Source organism: Toxotes jaculatrix, chromosome 23, assembly GCF_017976425.1.
Source record: "Toxotes jaculatrix isolate fToxJac2 chromosome 23, fToxJac2.pri, whole genome shotgun sequence".
Classification (NCBI taxonomy): domain Eukaryota; kingdom Metazoa; phylum Chordata; class Actinopteri; family Toxotidae; genus Toxotes; species Toxotes jaculatrix.
The window spans coordinates 6,921,878-6,937,884 of record NC_054416.1 but is presented as its reverse complement, the minus strand read 5'-3'; the positions used below and the strand labels follow the sequence as shown (position 1 = coordinate 6,937,884).

At 42.7% G+C, this 16,007-nt stretch overlaps 2 protein-coding genes across 3 annotated transcripts; both read right to left on the bottom strand.

Annotated features, from left to right (window-relative positions):
• Window positions 1-103: 103 nt before the first annotated feature.
• Window positions 104-4,829, bottom strand: mfsd8 (major facilitator superfamily domain containing 8). The gene is made up of 12 exons (XM_041031854.1): window positions 4,431-4,829; window positions 4,099-4,181; window positions 3,776-3,819; window positions 3,258-3,498; window positions 3,031-3,144; window positions 2,761-2,905; window positions 2,568-2,626; window positions 2,313-2,421; window positions 2,055-2,189; window positions 1,863-1,966; window positions 1,482-1,708; window positions 104-1,346 (listed from the first exon to the last, which is right to left on the bottom strand). The coding sequence occupies exons 1-12, from the start codon at window positions 4,487-4,489 to the stop codon at window positions 1,140-1,142; spliced, it is 1,527 nt and encodes a 508-aa protein (XP_040887788.1). The 5' UTR covers window positions 4,490-4,829; the 3' UTR covers window positions 104-1,139.
• A 756-nt stretch (window positions 4,830-5,585) lies between these two features.
• LOC121177427 lies at window positions 5,586-12,571 on the bottom strand. Of its 2 annotated transcripts, none has more exons than XM_041031763.1 (8): window positions 12,441-12,571; window positions 10,480-10,589; window positions 10,219-10,303; window positions 9,937-10,132; window positions 8,655-9,721; window positions 7,746-8,545; window positions 7,023-7,226; window positions 5,586-6,942 (listed from the first exon to the last, which is right to left on the bottom strand). In XM_041031763.1, exons 2-8 carry the CDS (start codon window positions 10,502-10,504, stop codon window positions 6,698-6,700), a joined length of 2,622 nt encoding a protein of 873 aa, XP_040887697.1. In that variant the 5' UTR covers window positions 10,505-10,589; window positions 12,441-12,571; the 3' UTR covers window positions 5,586-6,697. The 2 variants fall into 2 exon arrangements, with proteins under 2 accessions (XP_040887697.1, XP_040887696.1); XM_041031762.1 differs by having other exon boundaries at window positions 12,454-12,563.
• Window positions 12,572-16,007: the final 3,436 nt, after the last annotated feature.

Sequence of the window (16,007 nt, the reverse complement as noted above, 5' to 3'; positions counted from 1 at the left end):
CTGCATATAAGGTATGAAAAAGCATTTTCTCACTTAATTGCTTTATCAATCCAGATTAAATTGAAAATGACAATATTAATGAAGTGACATTGGGAACATAAGATAACATCAAATCTTTAATGCATCACTCAGTTAATCAAAAGCACACATACATTCACACTTCACTTTCTGAATGATTTCAGGCAACCTGTAGTTTTAAACAACCACAAGTAGAGCTTTTAACAGAAACAGGAATAATAATATCAGTATTTTCCCTTTGAGGAAAACAGCTCAATGTGGAAATGTTTCATTTATACCCCCTATATGTAATATTTGTTTATGTCTCAAGAGTCACATTTCTTGCAAGATAAAAATCATCGCACAGTAAGACTAACATCTTTGATATTCTTCAGTGAAACTGCAAAATAACAACTTTGAAAGTTTAGTACATTCAGCATAACAAATGCTACAACCAATGAATCAAACATGTTTCAACAGTGAGCACAGTTTCTGTCAGTTAAAACTAAATAAACAATTAGACAGTATTTATTTTCAAGACCATTAAGTAGGTCATGGTTGTTCACATGGACTGCTCATGTGCCTGTGGATTCCAAAAATTAATTTCCTCTTTTAATGCAAAGATAGTCTCAAACCCTTTTCAGGTTTTGCAAATGCTTTGCTAAAGTAGTCACTGTATTCATATATGTTAGAATGAATTTATCCCTAAAACCAACAATGCTGTGCCTGTGCTATAAGTTACAATATTCCAGTAACAAAAATTTAGTAACTCGATTTAAAACTATAATTTGTTTGAGATCATGCCCCCACCTCATACAAGGCAATGCCTTACATGATTGTGAATATGTGTCACATGGCTTCTTTCACAACAAGTGGGTGAAAGTGCAGCTGCAGTTCTAGCTCCCTTTGAACTCAAAGTGAAGCAGCCATCTTTGGTCAAGTCATGTGGAATAACCTGGCCTTATCTCTTCACCTTTAAGTTTAAAGGTCGACCCTGAGTTTCAAACTCTCAAAGGCTTATCAGTTGCAACATTGTAAAGTGAATAACAGCAACAAGAAGCCATCATCATAGCCAGGATTTAGGCTAAAAGTCTTTGAGGATAAAAGTAGGAAACTGCCATCAGTCTCTCCAGTGGCAACTGTTATTCTATAGTCCTCCCATGACGTACAGAAAATGCAATGAGTCTGTGGTAAGAAGAGCCGAGGAGAATGATGGCCCCTACCACCATGCCGCAGATGAGGCTAAAGGCCCAACGAGGTCCGAGGATGGTATAGACCTGGGAGACAAAGACAGGGCCCAATGTCCGCGCACCACTGCCAGAGGCTGTCAACCACCCCATGTATACACCCTGCAGAAGGCAACAGTAAAAATCCACATTATGGGATCTCAGAAGATGCATTAAAGATCATATTTCAAAATAAAAACAACAATCTGAGAAATACTTTGTTAAAATAACAATTCCATTACCCTACAATCTTCTTACCTGAGGCCTTGGCCCGAGGATTTTGGAATACAGTGTGTAGGACATCACGTTGCAGGCTGGGTATCCCACGCCAATCAAGGTGTCAGATGTGATGTACTGGGCTAGGTGTATTGCAGGAGTATACTGGCACCAGGTCTGTTCATACGGGCAGCCTGTTGGCTCCAAAGAGCTGTTGGAGGCTGTTGTGGCCTTAGATATCTGACTGACCAGTGAGTTGTTTTTGAGGTCTGTATTATGAAGAAGAAAAATAAAATATGTAAGTGTACCTCAAAAACAAAGCTTTATTATTCCAGTCAAAATAAAGTGAAAATTCAATTAGTAGCAATTACTCACTTCAACACAGAAACTGAAACCATTTGTTAAATTCAAAACAATGCATACCTGCCCACTGGATTTTGGGGTAGTGATTCCCCCATGGAAGCAGGATAAAGAAGCCACAGAATATTATGGCCAAGCCTGCTAGCAACACAGGACGATCCCCAACCCTGGAAGGAAATAAACATTCCTCGTGTTAAACTGAACTCTAGCAAGTTGAGGTGTCTTCATAATTAACAGGTTCATGAGTAATGGTACCTTTGAGAAGCTACTTTTACAACCAGAAACACAAGGATGGATTCAAATCCAATGCAGCAGATGATGATGCCATTGTATAAAACAGCTTCCTTCCTTGTCCAGGCGAACATGTCCATGGACAAAGGGGTGGCAATTCTGAAAATTTACAAACATATACAGTCAGGCCTTGAAAACATATGTAGTTGAGTATAAAGATGCAGGCATAAGATAATATGAATTTGATTTAACTGCTTCTGTATTCTGTAATGAAATACATACGTCTCAAAGACGGCAAAGATGAACATGACGATGAAGAAGAGGATGTTGGATGTCAGCACCGCTACCTGGTCAATGGTTTCCTCAGTTTCTTCGCTAATGTCAACTCTGTCTGCAGGAGAAAGGGGAAAATAAAGGTTTCAACCAAGAGACACTGACCAATATTCTCCAACAGATGCTGCTAAAGTGAGGAGTGTTAAGATGTGAATTTTTCATCAGTTTGTATGAAAAATTATATAAAAAAGAGACAACACATACCTTCTGATGTGCAGTTGATGGCTCGAATTTGTCTTCCATTGTCATCAACACGGTGCTCTCTGTTAGTGAGAGTCAAGACAGGCCATAATTAGTATCAGTGATGAAATTAAAGGAAGATTTTTGACCACTGAGAAGCATAATACATGAACCAACAAAAGTGTTACTTTTACTACATAAACTACATAAGCCTCACCTCAGCACCAAGAGGACCAGCAGGATGTTGATTAGCCCAAAAGCTGCAGCCAGTAAAGCAGGAGAGGTGTACATGTTGAGCTGCAGGTCTATGACCTTCACTGTCACACCACGCTCTCCAATGAATGATAGGCATGCCTGTAGAGCTAACGTATACAAAGAAGTGCAAATGTTAAATATTAAATCCACATCATTTTCCTTCTTTTTTTGCAACATACACTATATACACAAAACTGATAGTATAATGGACAAAAAATATAGCCATCTTTACCTGGTCCCAGGATGAAACCCAGGGCCTGACAGGCACTCATGTTTGCCATGGCATTGGTTCTCTCTTTCAGCGATGTAGCTCCAGCAACAAAGGACCTCACCACAGCAACGTTGCCTGCCATGAAAAGACCAAATTTAATTTAGGGGTATGTGTGACACAGACCACATCATCATATGGTAGCAAATAGCTAGGACATATGTACAGCAAATAAGAATCTCACACATCACCTGCGCCGAAGCCCACAAAGGCTCTAGATATGAGGATGTGGAACTTGTTATTGGTCTTGGGCAGGTATGCATAGGCGTAGTAGATATTGGCTGACAGGTTGATGATGATGGAGCACACCAAAGGTTCCCTGCGTGGTCGGTAATTAGACCACAGGCCAAAAATAGGTGAGGCCACCATCTGGCCAAGACTGTAGGCCGCCACCACCCAACCCAGGAAGCTGGCATTGGCACTATCATCAATCTGTATGAATGAGCAATATAAGTCCTATTATTGATGTATAGGGTCACATTTGACACATAACCAGGATGTGACCAAGTATTTAGAACTGTTTAACTGTTCACTTTGACTAGAGCACAGGGTAAGTGAGTACTTCTGCTAAATGCAAAATTAAGTGTTATTATTCTTTTTTCACTTCCTGTTTACCCTGCTAAAATTGCCTTTGAATATCAAAAACAAAGAGCCTGAATTTCATCAGCCAACAATATTTAAACAAATGAAAATAATTCCTCATACACACCTTTTGCAAATAGGGCCAAAGTGATGTGATGACTATAGTGAAACCTGAAAGGATACATAAAACACTGATGATTTGCATGCTGGAAACACAAGCAATCAGATGCATATCAAGTTGCAGAACAGCACAACTGGTTCTGATTTAGTCCTTCAACAGACAGGGCAGTTATAGGTCGCCTTAATCACTATTGACCACCACATGAGGGAAGCCTTTTCTCCCTATATATGCACAAGTTGTTGTGACCCAATTGAAGTGTCTCTGCAACTGGAATTCAACATTATAAAAGTATAAGTGTTACATTCTCTATAACTCGTGGGCATCCTCACCTACACTGCTGAGAAACATGGTGAAGTACATGACTCGGATGGACCTCCACCGACTCTTGAAATCTTCATCCTGAGAGGCATCACTGCGCACAGGCAAGGGGACAAGAAGGGACGGGTAGTTTGAGGCGACTGTTATAAAAACTAGCAAGCCAACCTGACCCAAATGGTTTACACAATGCATGGATAACATCATATACAGTACAATGTTAGTGATAGCAGCGCCGACCTGTTTGGTAAACAATGCACTTGCAAAGCTTCCTGTTGAATGTTTACTCATCCTAAGTTACAACGGCTAGTTTTCCCAGTCAGTGGCTACTGATCACTGCACTCACCTGCTCGCATCGTCCCTGAGCAATGGAGTGGTATCGTCAGAGTCAGCCAGTTGTGACATTTTAGTTAAAGCAGAAACCCAGCAAAATTACGACGCTGTCCCGGACTTTGGAGATGAGAAAAAAAATGTTGCTATGTCGCCATTTAGCAGAAGGTCAGTGAACTACGCTGCTAACGCAAACTAGCTACAACTCTTCCGAAAAGCTCTGGAGAGCTAGCTACAGTCTCGGCTAACGTTAGCGATTCAAACCAACATTTCGCATTCTTACAAAAAACGTCAGGCTAACTAACTCCACACATAGTGTTAAGTGGAGTAATTTCCAACCGACGTACATAAACGACAGTACCACCTTAAAGCTAAAAATCGGACTATGATACTCGAGTCACTTAGACATGACTATTATCAAGTGAATCACAGTTAAAACAGCAACTTCCAGTTAGTCTTTTCAAAATAATTTCAAATCGGAATTGTGCCAAGGTGAAATTGCTATTTTATTCCACAATGGGCCGTTTATTGCACAGCTAAATATTTTTTGTAAATGTGACAATGTGTATATTGAGCAGCCTAGATGCGATTCACGAATTTTTACATCATTCCGATTTTGTGCTTTTATTTTGAAGCCAACGTTGTATGACGTCCGGGCATATTCTGGTGTTCGCCGTTTACCTTGACGCAGGAGACTCACGTGAGAATTGACAAACCACATAAACACTCCTGTCACATGTTGGCACATCTGTTGCACATAAAGATATTTTTCTTATACTCTACTAAAAGCACCATCTTTGTTTTACATGTTTCAGAGAAATATGAACACACTCATTACAATAGCATGCAATGATTTTCATAAGCCAAATATATTAAATTTACTCTCATAGGATCAATGACTGTAGACAATCTTCACAACTGAGAACCTAGAATCAGGGGATATTTATAATGGCACTACCACTGATCACAGCTGTAGTCCATATATATTGTGAGTAAATGTCTGCAGTATACTGTATTTGACATCTGGGACAAGGAAGCTTTAGAGTGATGGAAAGTAATTATGTTTCACTTCACATTTGATTTATTGTTGCTGCTGTTAAAACTTAAAACTGTTTTTTAATGTATGCACATTGTTTCAGCCAGCTTTCTGAATAAACTCAATCAATCTGAGATCCTGTATTTATTTTTCATTTTTCTTTGTTTCACTCTGTGCCCACAGTGTAAAACTCACTTTACAATCCAGTTTAAGAAAACACAGCAAAATGTCATACACTTTAATAAGTACAGGTAATATTTACAGTATGTACACCATAACACAATACTAACTTTATAATCACTACTGTATACTTTTCATAGATTAGGAAGTATTTACATTGTGAATACGACCATATGTTGAATCTGAAATAAAATTTGTTTAAAAATTCAGATACGCAATAAATTCAAGTAGGCGTGCCTTGATACATACTAGTCTGACTATGATCATGGTATAAGAGGTATGCAAGAACCAATTCACAGGTGCATCATGGTCCAAGACTTTGAAGAATACTTTTTTTTAATACACTTGTCAGTTGGGTGCCATGGGGTGGGGGCGCAATGCCAGTCAATATCAAACACAAACTATACAAGTTCATACATGTCTAAGTCCTGAAGACATGTCGTTTTTCTGTGGGGATTTTTAAACATCAGAACCATTGGTTTCTTCTTTCAAAGCTTTACACATTCATGTTTGGTCATCAGCCTTCTGTGGAAGTAAATGCTAGACTAAGGACCAAGAGTTGTAGCATGTCCTGGTGGTTTAGAAGTCTAAAGCGTGTACCGCATCACTCCAAACACCTCTGCTGCATGTCACCTTCTCTTTTCCATATCTCCTACATTCTCCACTCCACTGTCAACTATCTAGTAAAGTAAAAATGACATGAAAAATGACCTTTAAAAAAAAAAGCATTCACTGTGTCTGAACTCATATTCACACTTACAAGTACATCTTGTCCAACCACTTAAAAACACATCTCAGAAACAGACACTGGCATCCCCAACACTGAGAACAAATGATCCTTTTCTGGAGCAACCCATCTGCTTCTTAGCTTAGTCACTTTTATTACACTACTCCCTTATGACCAGGGTGATGATACTGTGAAAGCACCTAAGTTCAGGTGCTGCACCCATTAAAGAAAGGAGAAGGAGAAGCTGCTCTCCATCATGGCCGAGAGTTTTTCTCTTCATCGTGATTGCTGGTGGTTTATACATTATGGTATGTGTCCTCTGCCAAAACTTTGCCTTGCTCTAGCAGACTGCGGCGGCGCTCTCCCTCCTCCCCTGCTTCTTCAGCAGCTGTATGCGGTTGTGGACGTAAAACTTGATCGCCCGCCAGTCTCGCTGATTGCTCACCAGCAGAGGGCAGAGTTCGAGGCAGCGCTCGCAGTCCGCCTTCGCAGGGACCCGCAGCTCCATAAGGTTTCTCTTCAGGTGAGTCTCCACTGCTACACGCTCTGCCTCTGACCAGGGCCGTTTCAGCACACCACGCTTCCCTACAAGATAAAGGGGGTGTTACAAAGGGTGCACATCATCAAATTAATGATGACGTTTGGGAAGTCACACTGACAGTTACCTGATTTAGGTGGAATACATCGCCTCTTATGGACGTTAGCTATCACTGGGCTGACAGGAGAAGGAATGGGTGCTCTCTTCTTCCGTGGTGGTCGGCCCGGTCCTTTCTTCTTCACCATCACCTCAGCCTTCTCTTTAACATCCTCCTTCTCTTCTTCTGCCTCAGAATCTTCTGAAAAGGAGTCTGCCGAGTTTCCAGACATCACTGTGGGACCGAGATAAAATAGAGGCTACAGCTTAACATTTTCTAAGCAAAAGGGTCGACTGCAGAACTGTTAGTGATTAAAAATGTTTCTTAATAAAATGGTGCATACTAGTAGAATCTGGCTGTAAAATATGCAAAACCCACAGACCCTCTGGCAGAGTCATTATCATAAACTCATGTTGTGCCATCAAAATTTGCTCAGCTCTAAAATGTAATGTTATAATGAAGCCATTAAATTATGTCCTGGATTCTGTAATGAAGTTAAATCTTTAGTGTTCTTTTAACTTTAAAGGAGATGACTTAACATTGGTAAAACTACAAACAAATTTAATCTGACCCCTTTAAAGTCATTTAAGTGGCTGGAAGTCCAAAAAATTTAATACTTTCACTTTGAAAATAAAGAGTTAACATTTCAAAACAGATGTCAGAAATTCAAACCTACCTTACCCAGTAGCAGATGGGCCCAGGTGTCTAACCATTTTTTATTGAAGTCAGAAAATGTATTATGTAATTCCTTACCATCCAACTCAAGGCAGATGTGCTGCAGGCTCATCCCTCTGAAAAGTACACCTTCCCTCTCTCCATAAAGAACAACACGACCCACACGACCCATGAGTGCTGGGTCACGAATGATAGTGGAACAGTTCTGAGTCACATGATATTCTCGTTCAAGGAAGTCCTCCAAGCGTTTGGTAGCTCCACCCTGGCCCTCACCCTCCTCTAATAGCAGCAGCTGGGTAAGGATGGCTACCTGTCGCCGCACTCGCGTCGCTGTCAGTGCTCCAGGGTTCTTGGCCCCGCTGGCTCGAGCCAGGTTTCTCAGGAGGTCCGTGCCCCGCAGTGGAGTGGCAGGAGAGTGGTAGGGGCGGGAGAAGACATAGGGGCTCTCTGGGTCCACGCCCACATTGGGACTGGTTTGAAGAAGCAGGTCCAGGCAGGACTCACAGTGTGGCGGGAGAATTAGTGGCTGGATGCGACCGCGCTTGCCCAAAACACCAGCCCGAGGGAGATGACAGAGGACTTGGCGTTCAAAGGGAGACAGGAGGGCTTCCATGCCAGAGGGGGAGCTGGTGTTGGAGCTGGTCTGTGGGGTGATACGGCTGCGGTAGTCCTGGACAGTGAGTTTGGCCACCTCGCATTCACGGTGGCGGTTGTAGAGGATGAGCAGGGAGAGGCTGGAATGGCAGAGCAGGCGCCAGGCTTCAGCAGAGTGAGGAGAGCGGGTTAGAGAAAGGAAAGAGGAGTGCTGTTGGCGGCGGAGGTAGAGGACCAGACAAGAGAGGGAGGAGAGCAGTGGAGACATGTGATGTCTGTTTGTGCTGGAAACAGAGAGAGAAATAGCAGTTCAAATCACAATGCACTACCTAAAAACCAATGTTACCCATAAATATGTAATGGGAAAGAAAAGTGTATCAGAGACAACCACACCTTACAATCTCTCCATTTTTCTCCTCTGGTGCGTCATCTTCCCCTTCCCCACTCAGCTCCAGATCTTCATCTGGATCTACATCTGGCTCTGGAGTGGGAGGTGGGACCAGTTCCTCTTGACTTCTTGAGCTCTCCACCTCCACCTTCTGCGGCTCTTCATGCTTTTCTTTCTTCATCCTCCGACCCCTTTTTGGAGTAGATGGGGGAGGAGGTGATGGACTCTTTACCCTGGACACCATTGGGGGTGCAGGGCGCTTTGAGTTGGGCCCTGGGCTTAAGCTCGGCCCCTTCTTGGGGGCTGCAGGTTGAGCCGAAGCAGGCGGTGAAAGCGAGAGGGAGAATGAGACGGCACCAGTGCTCGAGCGAGTAGCTGGTGATTCCCTCTCCCTGGAGAAGAGAGAGGGCGGTGTGGGGTTTGAGGCAGAAGGCTGAGGGACAGCAAAGGAATGACTGTGAGGAGCAGAGGTGGAGGCCGATGAGGGTTGAGGGTGTGAGGCGCTACCATTTGAAGAGGTGTGGAGGTGTGCCAGCTCCATGGCTGTCCTGACCTCAGGCTGGTTGGCGTGGTGCTTCTCCAGGTGGCGTGCCAGAGAGCGATAGTGGCGGCCGCAGTATGGGCAGTGCTGCCGTCTGGTCACTGTGGTACCGCTGGAGCTGCCAATGTTTATGTTGATGTTATTGTTGATGTTGGTGGTTGGGGGTGCCAAGGTGTTGACTGGGGCCTGGGACTGGGATCTAACTGGGGCTGCAACTGGTGCTGGGCGGGAAAATGAACACGGGCGCCCAGGTCCTCTGGAGGAGGTGGGCGCGCTCTTCTTCTTTGAATTGACAGCAGCTGGCATCTTGCGCTTCTTGCGGCGGCGCAGCATTCGGCCCCGTATTTCTTCAATTTCCTCTTCTTCATCATCGTCGTCATCATCGTCATCTTCCTCCTCTTCATCCTCCTCACGATCAGAGTCGCTGGGTTCAGAGTGGGTGAGTGGGGAGGATGAGGGTGATAATGACCAGGAGGGAGTAAGGTAATCAGAAACAGAGAGGGACAGTGGGTGGGGGCCAGCCTCATCCTCCTGGTGACAGAGAGATTTCATATTCAAACAAACCCTGTTAGCTCAACGTGTAGCTATATTAACAGGATTTACATTTTCATCACACTTTAAGTTCAATTTTAATACACAATTCCCATTTTTTTTGTTTTTGCCCACAATACCCATGACAAAAAATAATTTTTCCATTGCATTTTGCAATATTTTATGACTTTCCTTATTCCCATTGCATTGCTCACCATTGCATTTTCGCCCCAGTCCGTCAGGCTGTAGTCCACTGTGATCTCCTCCCCTTTGGCGATGTCTCGGATTGCTATGACAACCAACCGCACCTGGGTCCCACAGTGGACCTCACGAATCCGGCAGTTGGGTGGTGGATGGAAGAGCACAGGCCCCCGAACACCACTCGCCCCTTCCTCCCCCAGCTCTGGCACACTGAAAAATATAAAACAGACATTAGCAACGTGGATCCCCTGCCTAAAAAAAGAAGCAGATCACAGAGACCATGGCGTCCTCTTTACCAGAGCTGAGTGGGGTCAGGCAGGTAATAGGGACTGCCAGGTGGAGGGAGGCGGTCTTCTGCACCCTCTGGGTACTGGCCATCACCTGGGGCAGAGTAGACTGTTTCAATCTAGCATATTTTAGCATTCATCAACAACCACAGGCCTTATATTTGAAAGACAGAAGATCCCTCTCCTTACTACAACACAACAACACTTGTTTTCCATTAGAAAACACCAACAGCATGTAGCAAAAATGTGTGTGTGTGTTTCTATATATACCAGGACTGTAGCTGTGTTCTGACATGCTTTCCTCCTCCTCATCTTCTGTCACATACGCTCGGTCACACACCTTCACAGGTGTCCCCTTCCTTTTTCTCCCACATACGCGGCTGTAAAAACAAAACCAGGGCTTTGTTTAGCATGATGACACATTCAGAAAAAGCGGTGCTTAAGACTTTCCTCCAGGAACTGTCTGGATGGAGGGCAGGCAAAACGAGCCAAGGATGTGACACCGGTGGAAAAGCGATACTTCAATATGCACACAGAGCGAGTCTATCAGGTGGGTGACTCATCCACTATAACAATAAGGCTATGAACTATTTAACTAGAGATGATGGCAACAGTGATGACAACGGTGTGTTTGTTGTTCTTCTAGTTAAGAAAATTTTAAATGCTTTTGATTTCATAAGCAATCAAAGCAAAGCCCTATGGAAATTTGGATTGTTGCACAACCTATATTGATGGTTTTGGATGTTCAGTGTTACTGTGCAAAATCAGATATTACATTAAAGTGAAGGCTTGCACATACACACTGTTCATCATGTCACTTTATGGCTCCAAGTAAGAATTATTTCCCATATCAAGTAATCTTCAGATTATTTTCTACTTAAATCACCTAATTGTTTGGTCTGTAAAATTATGCCCATCACACTTAAGGCATTCTTCAAGCAAAAATAGTGAAACAATAGCAATTATTGTCTGATTCCAGATCATCAAATAAGAGGATTTCCTACTTTTCCTCATCAAATATCATTGCAAAGTAAAAAAAATTGTGGGTATTTAGATTTTTGGTCAAGCAAAACAAGATATTTTGTTGTGATGGCTATTTTTGACCATTTTTATTGTTTATTAGACTCCACAACTCCAAAATCTCCACAATAAAAAAACTGTAAGTAGGGAATATTTGGCATTGTTGCTCGAAACATTTCTCATAGATTCATTATCAAAATAGCTTATTTTTTTCTGCTGATCGACTAATCCATTATTTCATTTACAGTTTACACAAGGAATGTAGCCCGACCGCCATCCTTGACTTTACTTGAATTTACAGAGGAATTTACTTCAGCCCAATAATGCTGGTTTGCCGTCCGTGCAGCAAGTTTACCTGTCAAACCAGGTGTAAATCAGTCCCAAACAGCAGAGATGTGGTAATCACAGACCATAACTGGGAAACACTGTTCTTCTGTAAACTATGTGGAAGCTTTGATTTCAGCTACCTCACTTATATTACGATTTTTAATCAAATTATTGGAAATAGCCCCACCCCTTTCTTCAATCCCGTCAGACTGTACAAATGCATTTACAGTGGACTGATTATCACAACAAAGCGTGCTTAATTCAATGAGCCGGGTGACAGTCCACTGTTTTCGGATGCATTTTGGTCGTGGTCAGCAACTTTGTTTACTCAAAGCCAAACAAGCCACGAGTCATGATTTGCACCAGCTGCACAGTCAGGCAGCGTTGAGAGCATGAATGTACTGACATCGGTGAATAATATATTCAGCGATCTGCGGTCAAAGAAATCAGACATACGGCAGATATTGGCGACAAGAGAGCAGATCACCGATCAGCTAGTTACACTGATGATTCCTGCTGGGTGCATGCTAACATCAATGCTAAACCTAAATGCTAGCCTGTTAGCTTCTAGCAGCTAGCGTTAGACTTCTGTCCCGTCAAAACATCAAAAATGAAAGGCTGGCGATCAAATGCGAAGCGAGGCGGCCAGGGGAAGGCGCGACCTCACAGGACACGGCGGCTGCAACCAAAAAAACAATCAAAAGTCACTTCCTCCGCTTCGTTTTCTGCAACATAACGCTGAAGACATGCACGCGAATAAAGGCTTCTAACGTTAACTAAACAAACGTGCACGCTTGCAGCGGCGCGTGCGTCTCGGGCTCTTGCATTTTGCTCACAAATCCCTGGTGAAAACAACCCCGCGCGGCGGCAAACCGGAGGCTCACCGCGCTCACTCACCCCCGTGGTGGCGGCGGTTTGCTCCCATCCCCGTCGCTGTCGAGGGTCGGTGGCTCCCGGTAGTCAAAAGGCGACCGTACATTCTCCGCCATTAGGACTCCCTTCCCTACCTCTCGCGCTCCGGTAGATTGCACAACGCGCATGTGCACAACATCCTTTGGGGTTCTAATGGTAAAATGGGGTGCACCCACCTTTGAGGAAAATAAAGACCTATTATAACATCAAGAGTCAAAATTAAATGGACGCACCGGTCGAAGATACAGCATTGTAGCTATTCAGTAGAGCATGTATGTCATGCGTTCACGTGGGAGTGCAAATAAATCAATGCTCTGATTTTAAGTAAGGCTGTTTCCTGTGGTGTTGCTAAGCGCATTCACTCAAGTACTCTAGCACTGCACAGTTCAGAGGCACTTTACTTGAGAATTGCCATTTTATTCTATAATATTCTTCCAATCCACTACATTTAACAGGAAAATTTGTATGAAAAATTTAACTACTGGATAATTTTAGATTAAGATTTTAGCAGTCACTATTTTGTTGAAACCAAAGTCCAAAACGATTCATATAAATGTGTTGCAATACCAGTGCATTAATATAAAAATTTTATATTACAAGTCCTGCATTCAGATGGCAGTGTGAAACACCTAAAATCTGATCTCGTCATTACTCTTCCACTCTTGGCCTCCTCAAGTCACATTATCAGAACTATGGGTTTGTGTAAGTGCCTTCACTATCATCCCTTCCTTCTCTTCATCAGACACTGCCTCCTCCCCTATCTTCAGTACTAGAGACTGCCATTCCCTTCTGATTCCTCTCACCTCTCTCTAAATGAAATCTTCTCTAATAAATGTTGCACACCCTCCTCCTACTCAGTCCCCCCATCATATCTAACACAAGCATATCCAGCTATTCTGAAATCCAAATTTAGTCCCAGCCATGTTTCCTGTACGCAAATGTCATCTGGTTTACTGGATAAATCATCTACACACTTTTTAAGATTTTCTCCATTGGTCATAACATATTAACTCATATTAAATCTACTCCTGGTTTTCTTTCCACTGGTAAAAAATATTGAGAAAGCAAAACACAAGGGTTAAGATGGTGTTTTAATCGTCAATGCACATCCAGTTATTCATCACAGAGATAAAAGAAAAGCATGGCATTTAGAAATTCACCACACCTGCAAGTCTGGAAGTCACAGCTCATTCACGGAGTGAGTCTATTCTGTGTCAGGCATTTAACACGACAGTGAAGTTACTGTGGTGCAGAGTGTTTGATACTTTTAGCTACAGACAGTACAATCCTACCATCGAATATTAGTCTAATACAGAGGTTCTCCAACATTTATTCAGCTTCCAAAGGAGGGCACGGCAGAAAATGTTTGAGAACCACTGTTCTAATAGTTCAAACCTGTGAACAGTGTAGCAGCACATTCAAGTATAACATCAGGAGAGAACTTGGTGACCAGAGCAGCAAATATGACACTTAAACAATAAACTGTTCAAGCATTCAGTCTATCTATGAAAACAGTTGACATGGAATTATTTAGATTAGATATGTTAATAATGTGGTACATGAAGCGCTAACAGTCCTATTAAAATGGCAAAGGGCTACAGATTCAGCTGCACATCAGTCACAGTTTATCAATTATGTATTTTTGGCTACATTCTAGCAGTTAGTAGATTTTGGAGTGTTATGAACAGCAGATATTTAGTCATCAAAGGTATATTGTCTTAAATAAAATAAATTACACACTATACAAAAGAAGACATTTCCAAACAGTCTAACTCCCCCACTGCACAAAGCAAACCAACCTTTATACAGTTAAAAGTCTGCACTCACTTCTTTGTCAAAGGAAATAGCAACTGTGGCAAACTAGAGGTCATTTTAGCACTTGCTGTGGAAATACCAATGTCTGGGAAAAGCTGTCAGCTGAGCTTTGTTAAAGGAGCTTAGTTGTGATTTTAGTTAAGCAGTACAGTTTTTAACCTCTAAGTGTTCACAGAGAATATTCCATATTACTGAATATTTAATTTGGAATAACTAAAAGGGAAAGCTGGCTGTTAGTGTTGTTGGTAGTGTGAGTTCATTAATAGATGTTGCTGGATTGAAACAAAGAAAATTAGATCTCTTCTGTTCCTTCCCTCTCTGTGTGTAAGAGGTGGAGGGTCTGCGCAGCATGGTCTGCCCAATGAACCAGCTCCAGCAGAACTCGATAGGTCCACATTTTGAGCCCAAAAATTCCCCCAGCACCATCAGTTTCCTACACAGGAGAGAGAATTTCATTACACCAAGATACGGGCCAAAAGGTAAGACAAGGTGTTTAGTGGATACGTAAGCTAAAGTAAAAAGATGCTCTAAAAATGTGTATGCAGTTTCACTGTACTACGTTAAAAGTTTTGAGGAATGGAGATGAGATGCACAATACGAGAACAAGTTGTGGAAGAATAATTAAGAGACAACATGGCCATTTCTATATTAATGTGTTTGTACTAGATTCCTGACTCAGTGTTCCACAGAATTAAATACATTTAAACCTGCAATAACAATTTTTAATGACATTATGAGAGCCAAGAGAGTGACCCAAAGCAGTGCAGTTTGGGCTCGGAAAACCAAAACAATTTGTTGAAAGCTGGTAAAATGCTCTGTAGAGGTGAGGTGATCATTCTCACTGCTACATTTAATACTGCAACTGGTGTTTGTTTTGATTTTGTATATGAGTAACTGGAAGATGATCGTTATATGTTAGCTAACTAACTATAGCAAATACTGCACCTCATTACACTGATGGTCAGGGCTGACTTCCAGGGTCTTGTCCTCAGTCTCCACCAGATCTTTGGTTCTGTGGAGCAGGTACTCCAGCCGGACTCCGACATTGTTCCTCATGGTCTCATAGTCGCCCTCCAGTTTACCCAATTCCTCCTCTTCCTTCAGGATGACACAGCGGAGCAGCCCCAGGCACTGCCGCAGAGCTGAATGCACCAACTGCACCTTCTCCTCAGTGCTGGGCTCCTCCGAGTCTGGGGACAGGGACACGATGCGCCCGCCGTCTGGGGTGTGGTTCAACAAGAAAGTCTCCTTCTCTTTCTGGAAAGGATGAGGAAAATAGATTTGATTAATGTTCACTGCAAAGCAGACTGATACCAGATGCTACTGGCTTTGCACTTGTGTCTTCAATCTTATTCTACATCAACTACAAATTTAACACTGAGAGAAAACCACATTGATTATATTGATCAATTAAAAGGTGTACTAAAAGGAAGATGAGACACAGAAGCATGACAGCAGGAAAAATCCAATGCACTCTACCCATTAGGCGCCCCAGGGAAATGGAGGGGAGGTGGGGGCGTCTTTTAGTGTGATTACACTGCACCACAGCATCCATTTCAATAACACATAAGTGCATACTGGTGAACCTTAAGTGTACACCAATTTAAAGTCGAATATATAACTCAGATGCGACAGGTAGCTAGCAGCCCCAGTATAAAAACATGCTTGTAATATAGCCACAAGTAACGGGAAGGGGAGTGTGCCACACCGCCCGCCGAGTATGC

Excerpts from the sequence above, each read along its gene's own strand:
- mfsd8 (XM_041031854.1), bottom strand. The coding sequence starts at position 4,489 with ATGTCACAACTGGCTGACTCTGACGATACCACTCCATTGCTCAGGGAC. Across the intron at positions 2,422-2,567 it reads CATCAACTGCACATCAGAAG|ACAGAGTTGACATTAGCGAA; the intron begins GTATGTGTTGTC and ends TTTCTCCTGCAG. Across the intron at positions 1,347-1,481 it reads TCCTCGGGCCAAGGCCTCAG|GGTGTATACATGGGGTGGTT; the intron begins GTAAGAAGATTG and ends TGCCTTCTGCAG.
- LOC121177427 (XM_041031762.1), bottom strand. The coding sequence starts at position 12,545 with ATGGCGGAGAATGTACGGTCGCCTTTTGACTACCGGGAGCCACCGACC. Across the intron at positions 10,304-10,479 it reads AGAACACAGCTACAGTCCTG|GTGATGGCCAGTACCCAGAG; the intron begins GTATATATAGAA and ends ACTCTGCCCCAG. Across the intron at positions 6,943-7,022 it reads ATGTATTCCACCTAAATCAG|GGAAGCGTGGTGTGCTGAAA; the intron begins GTAACTGTCAGT and ends TTTATCTTGTAG.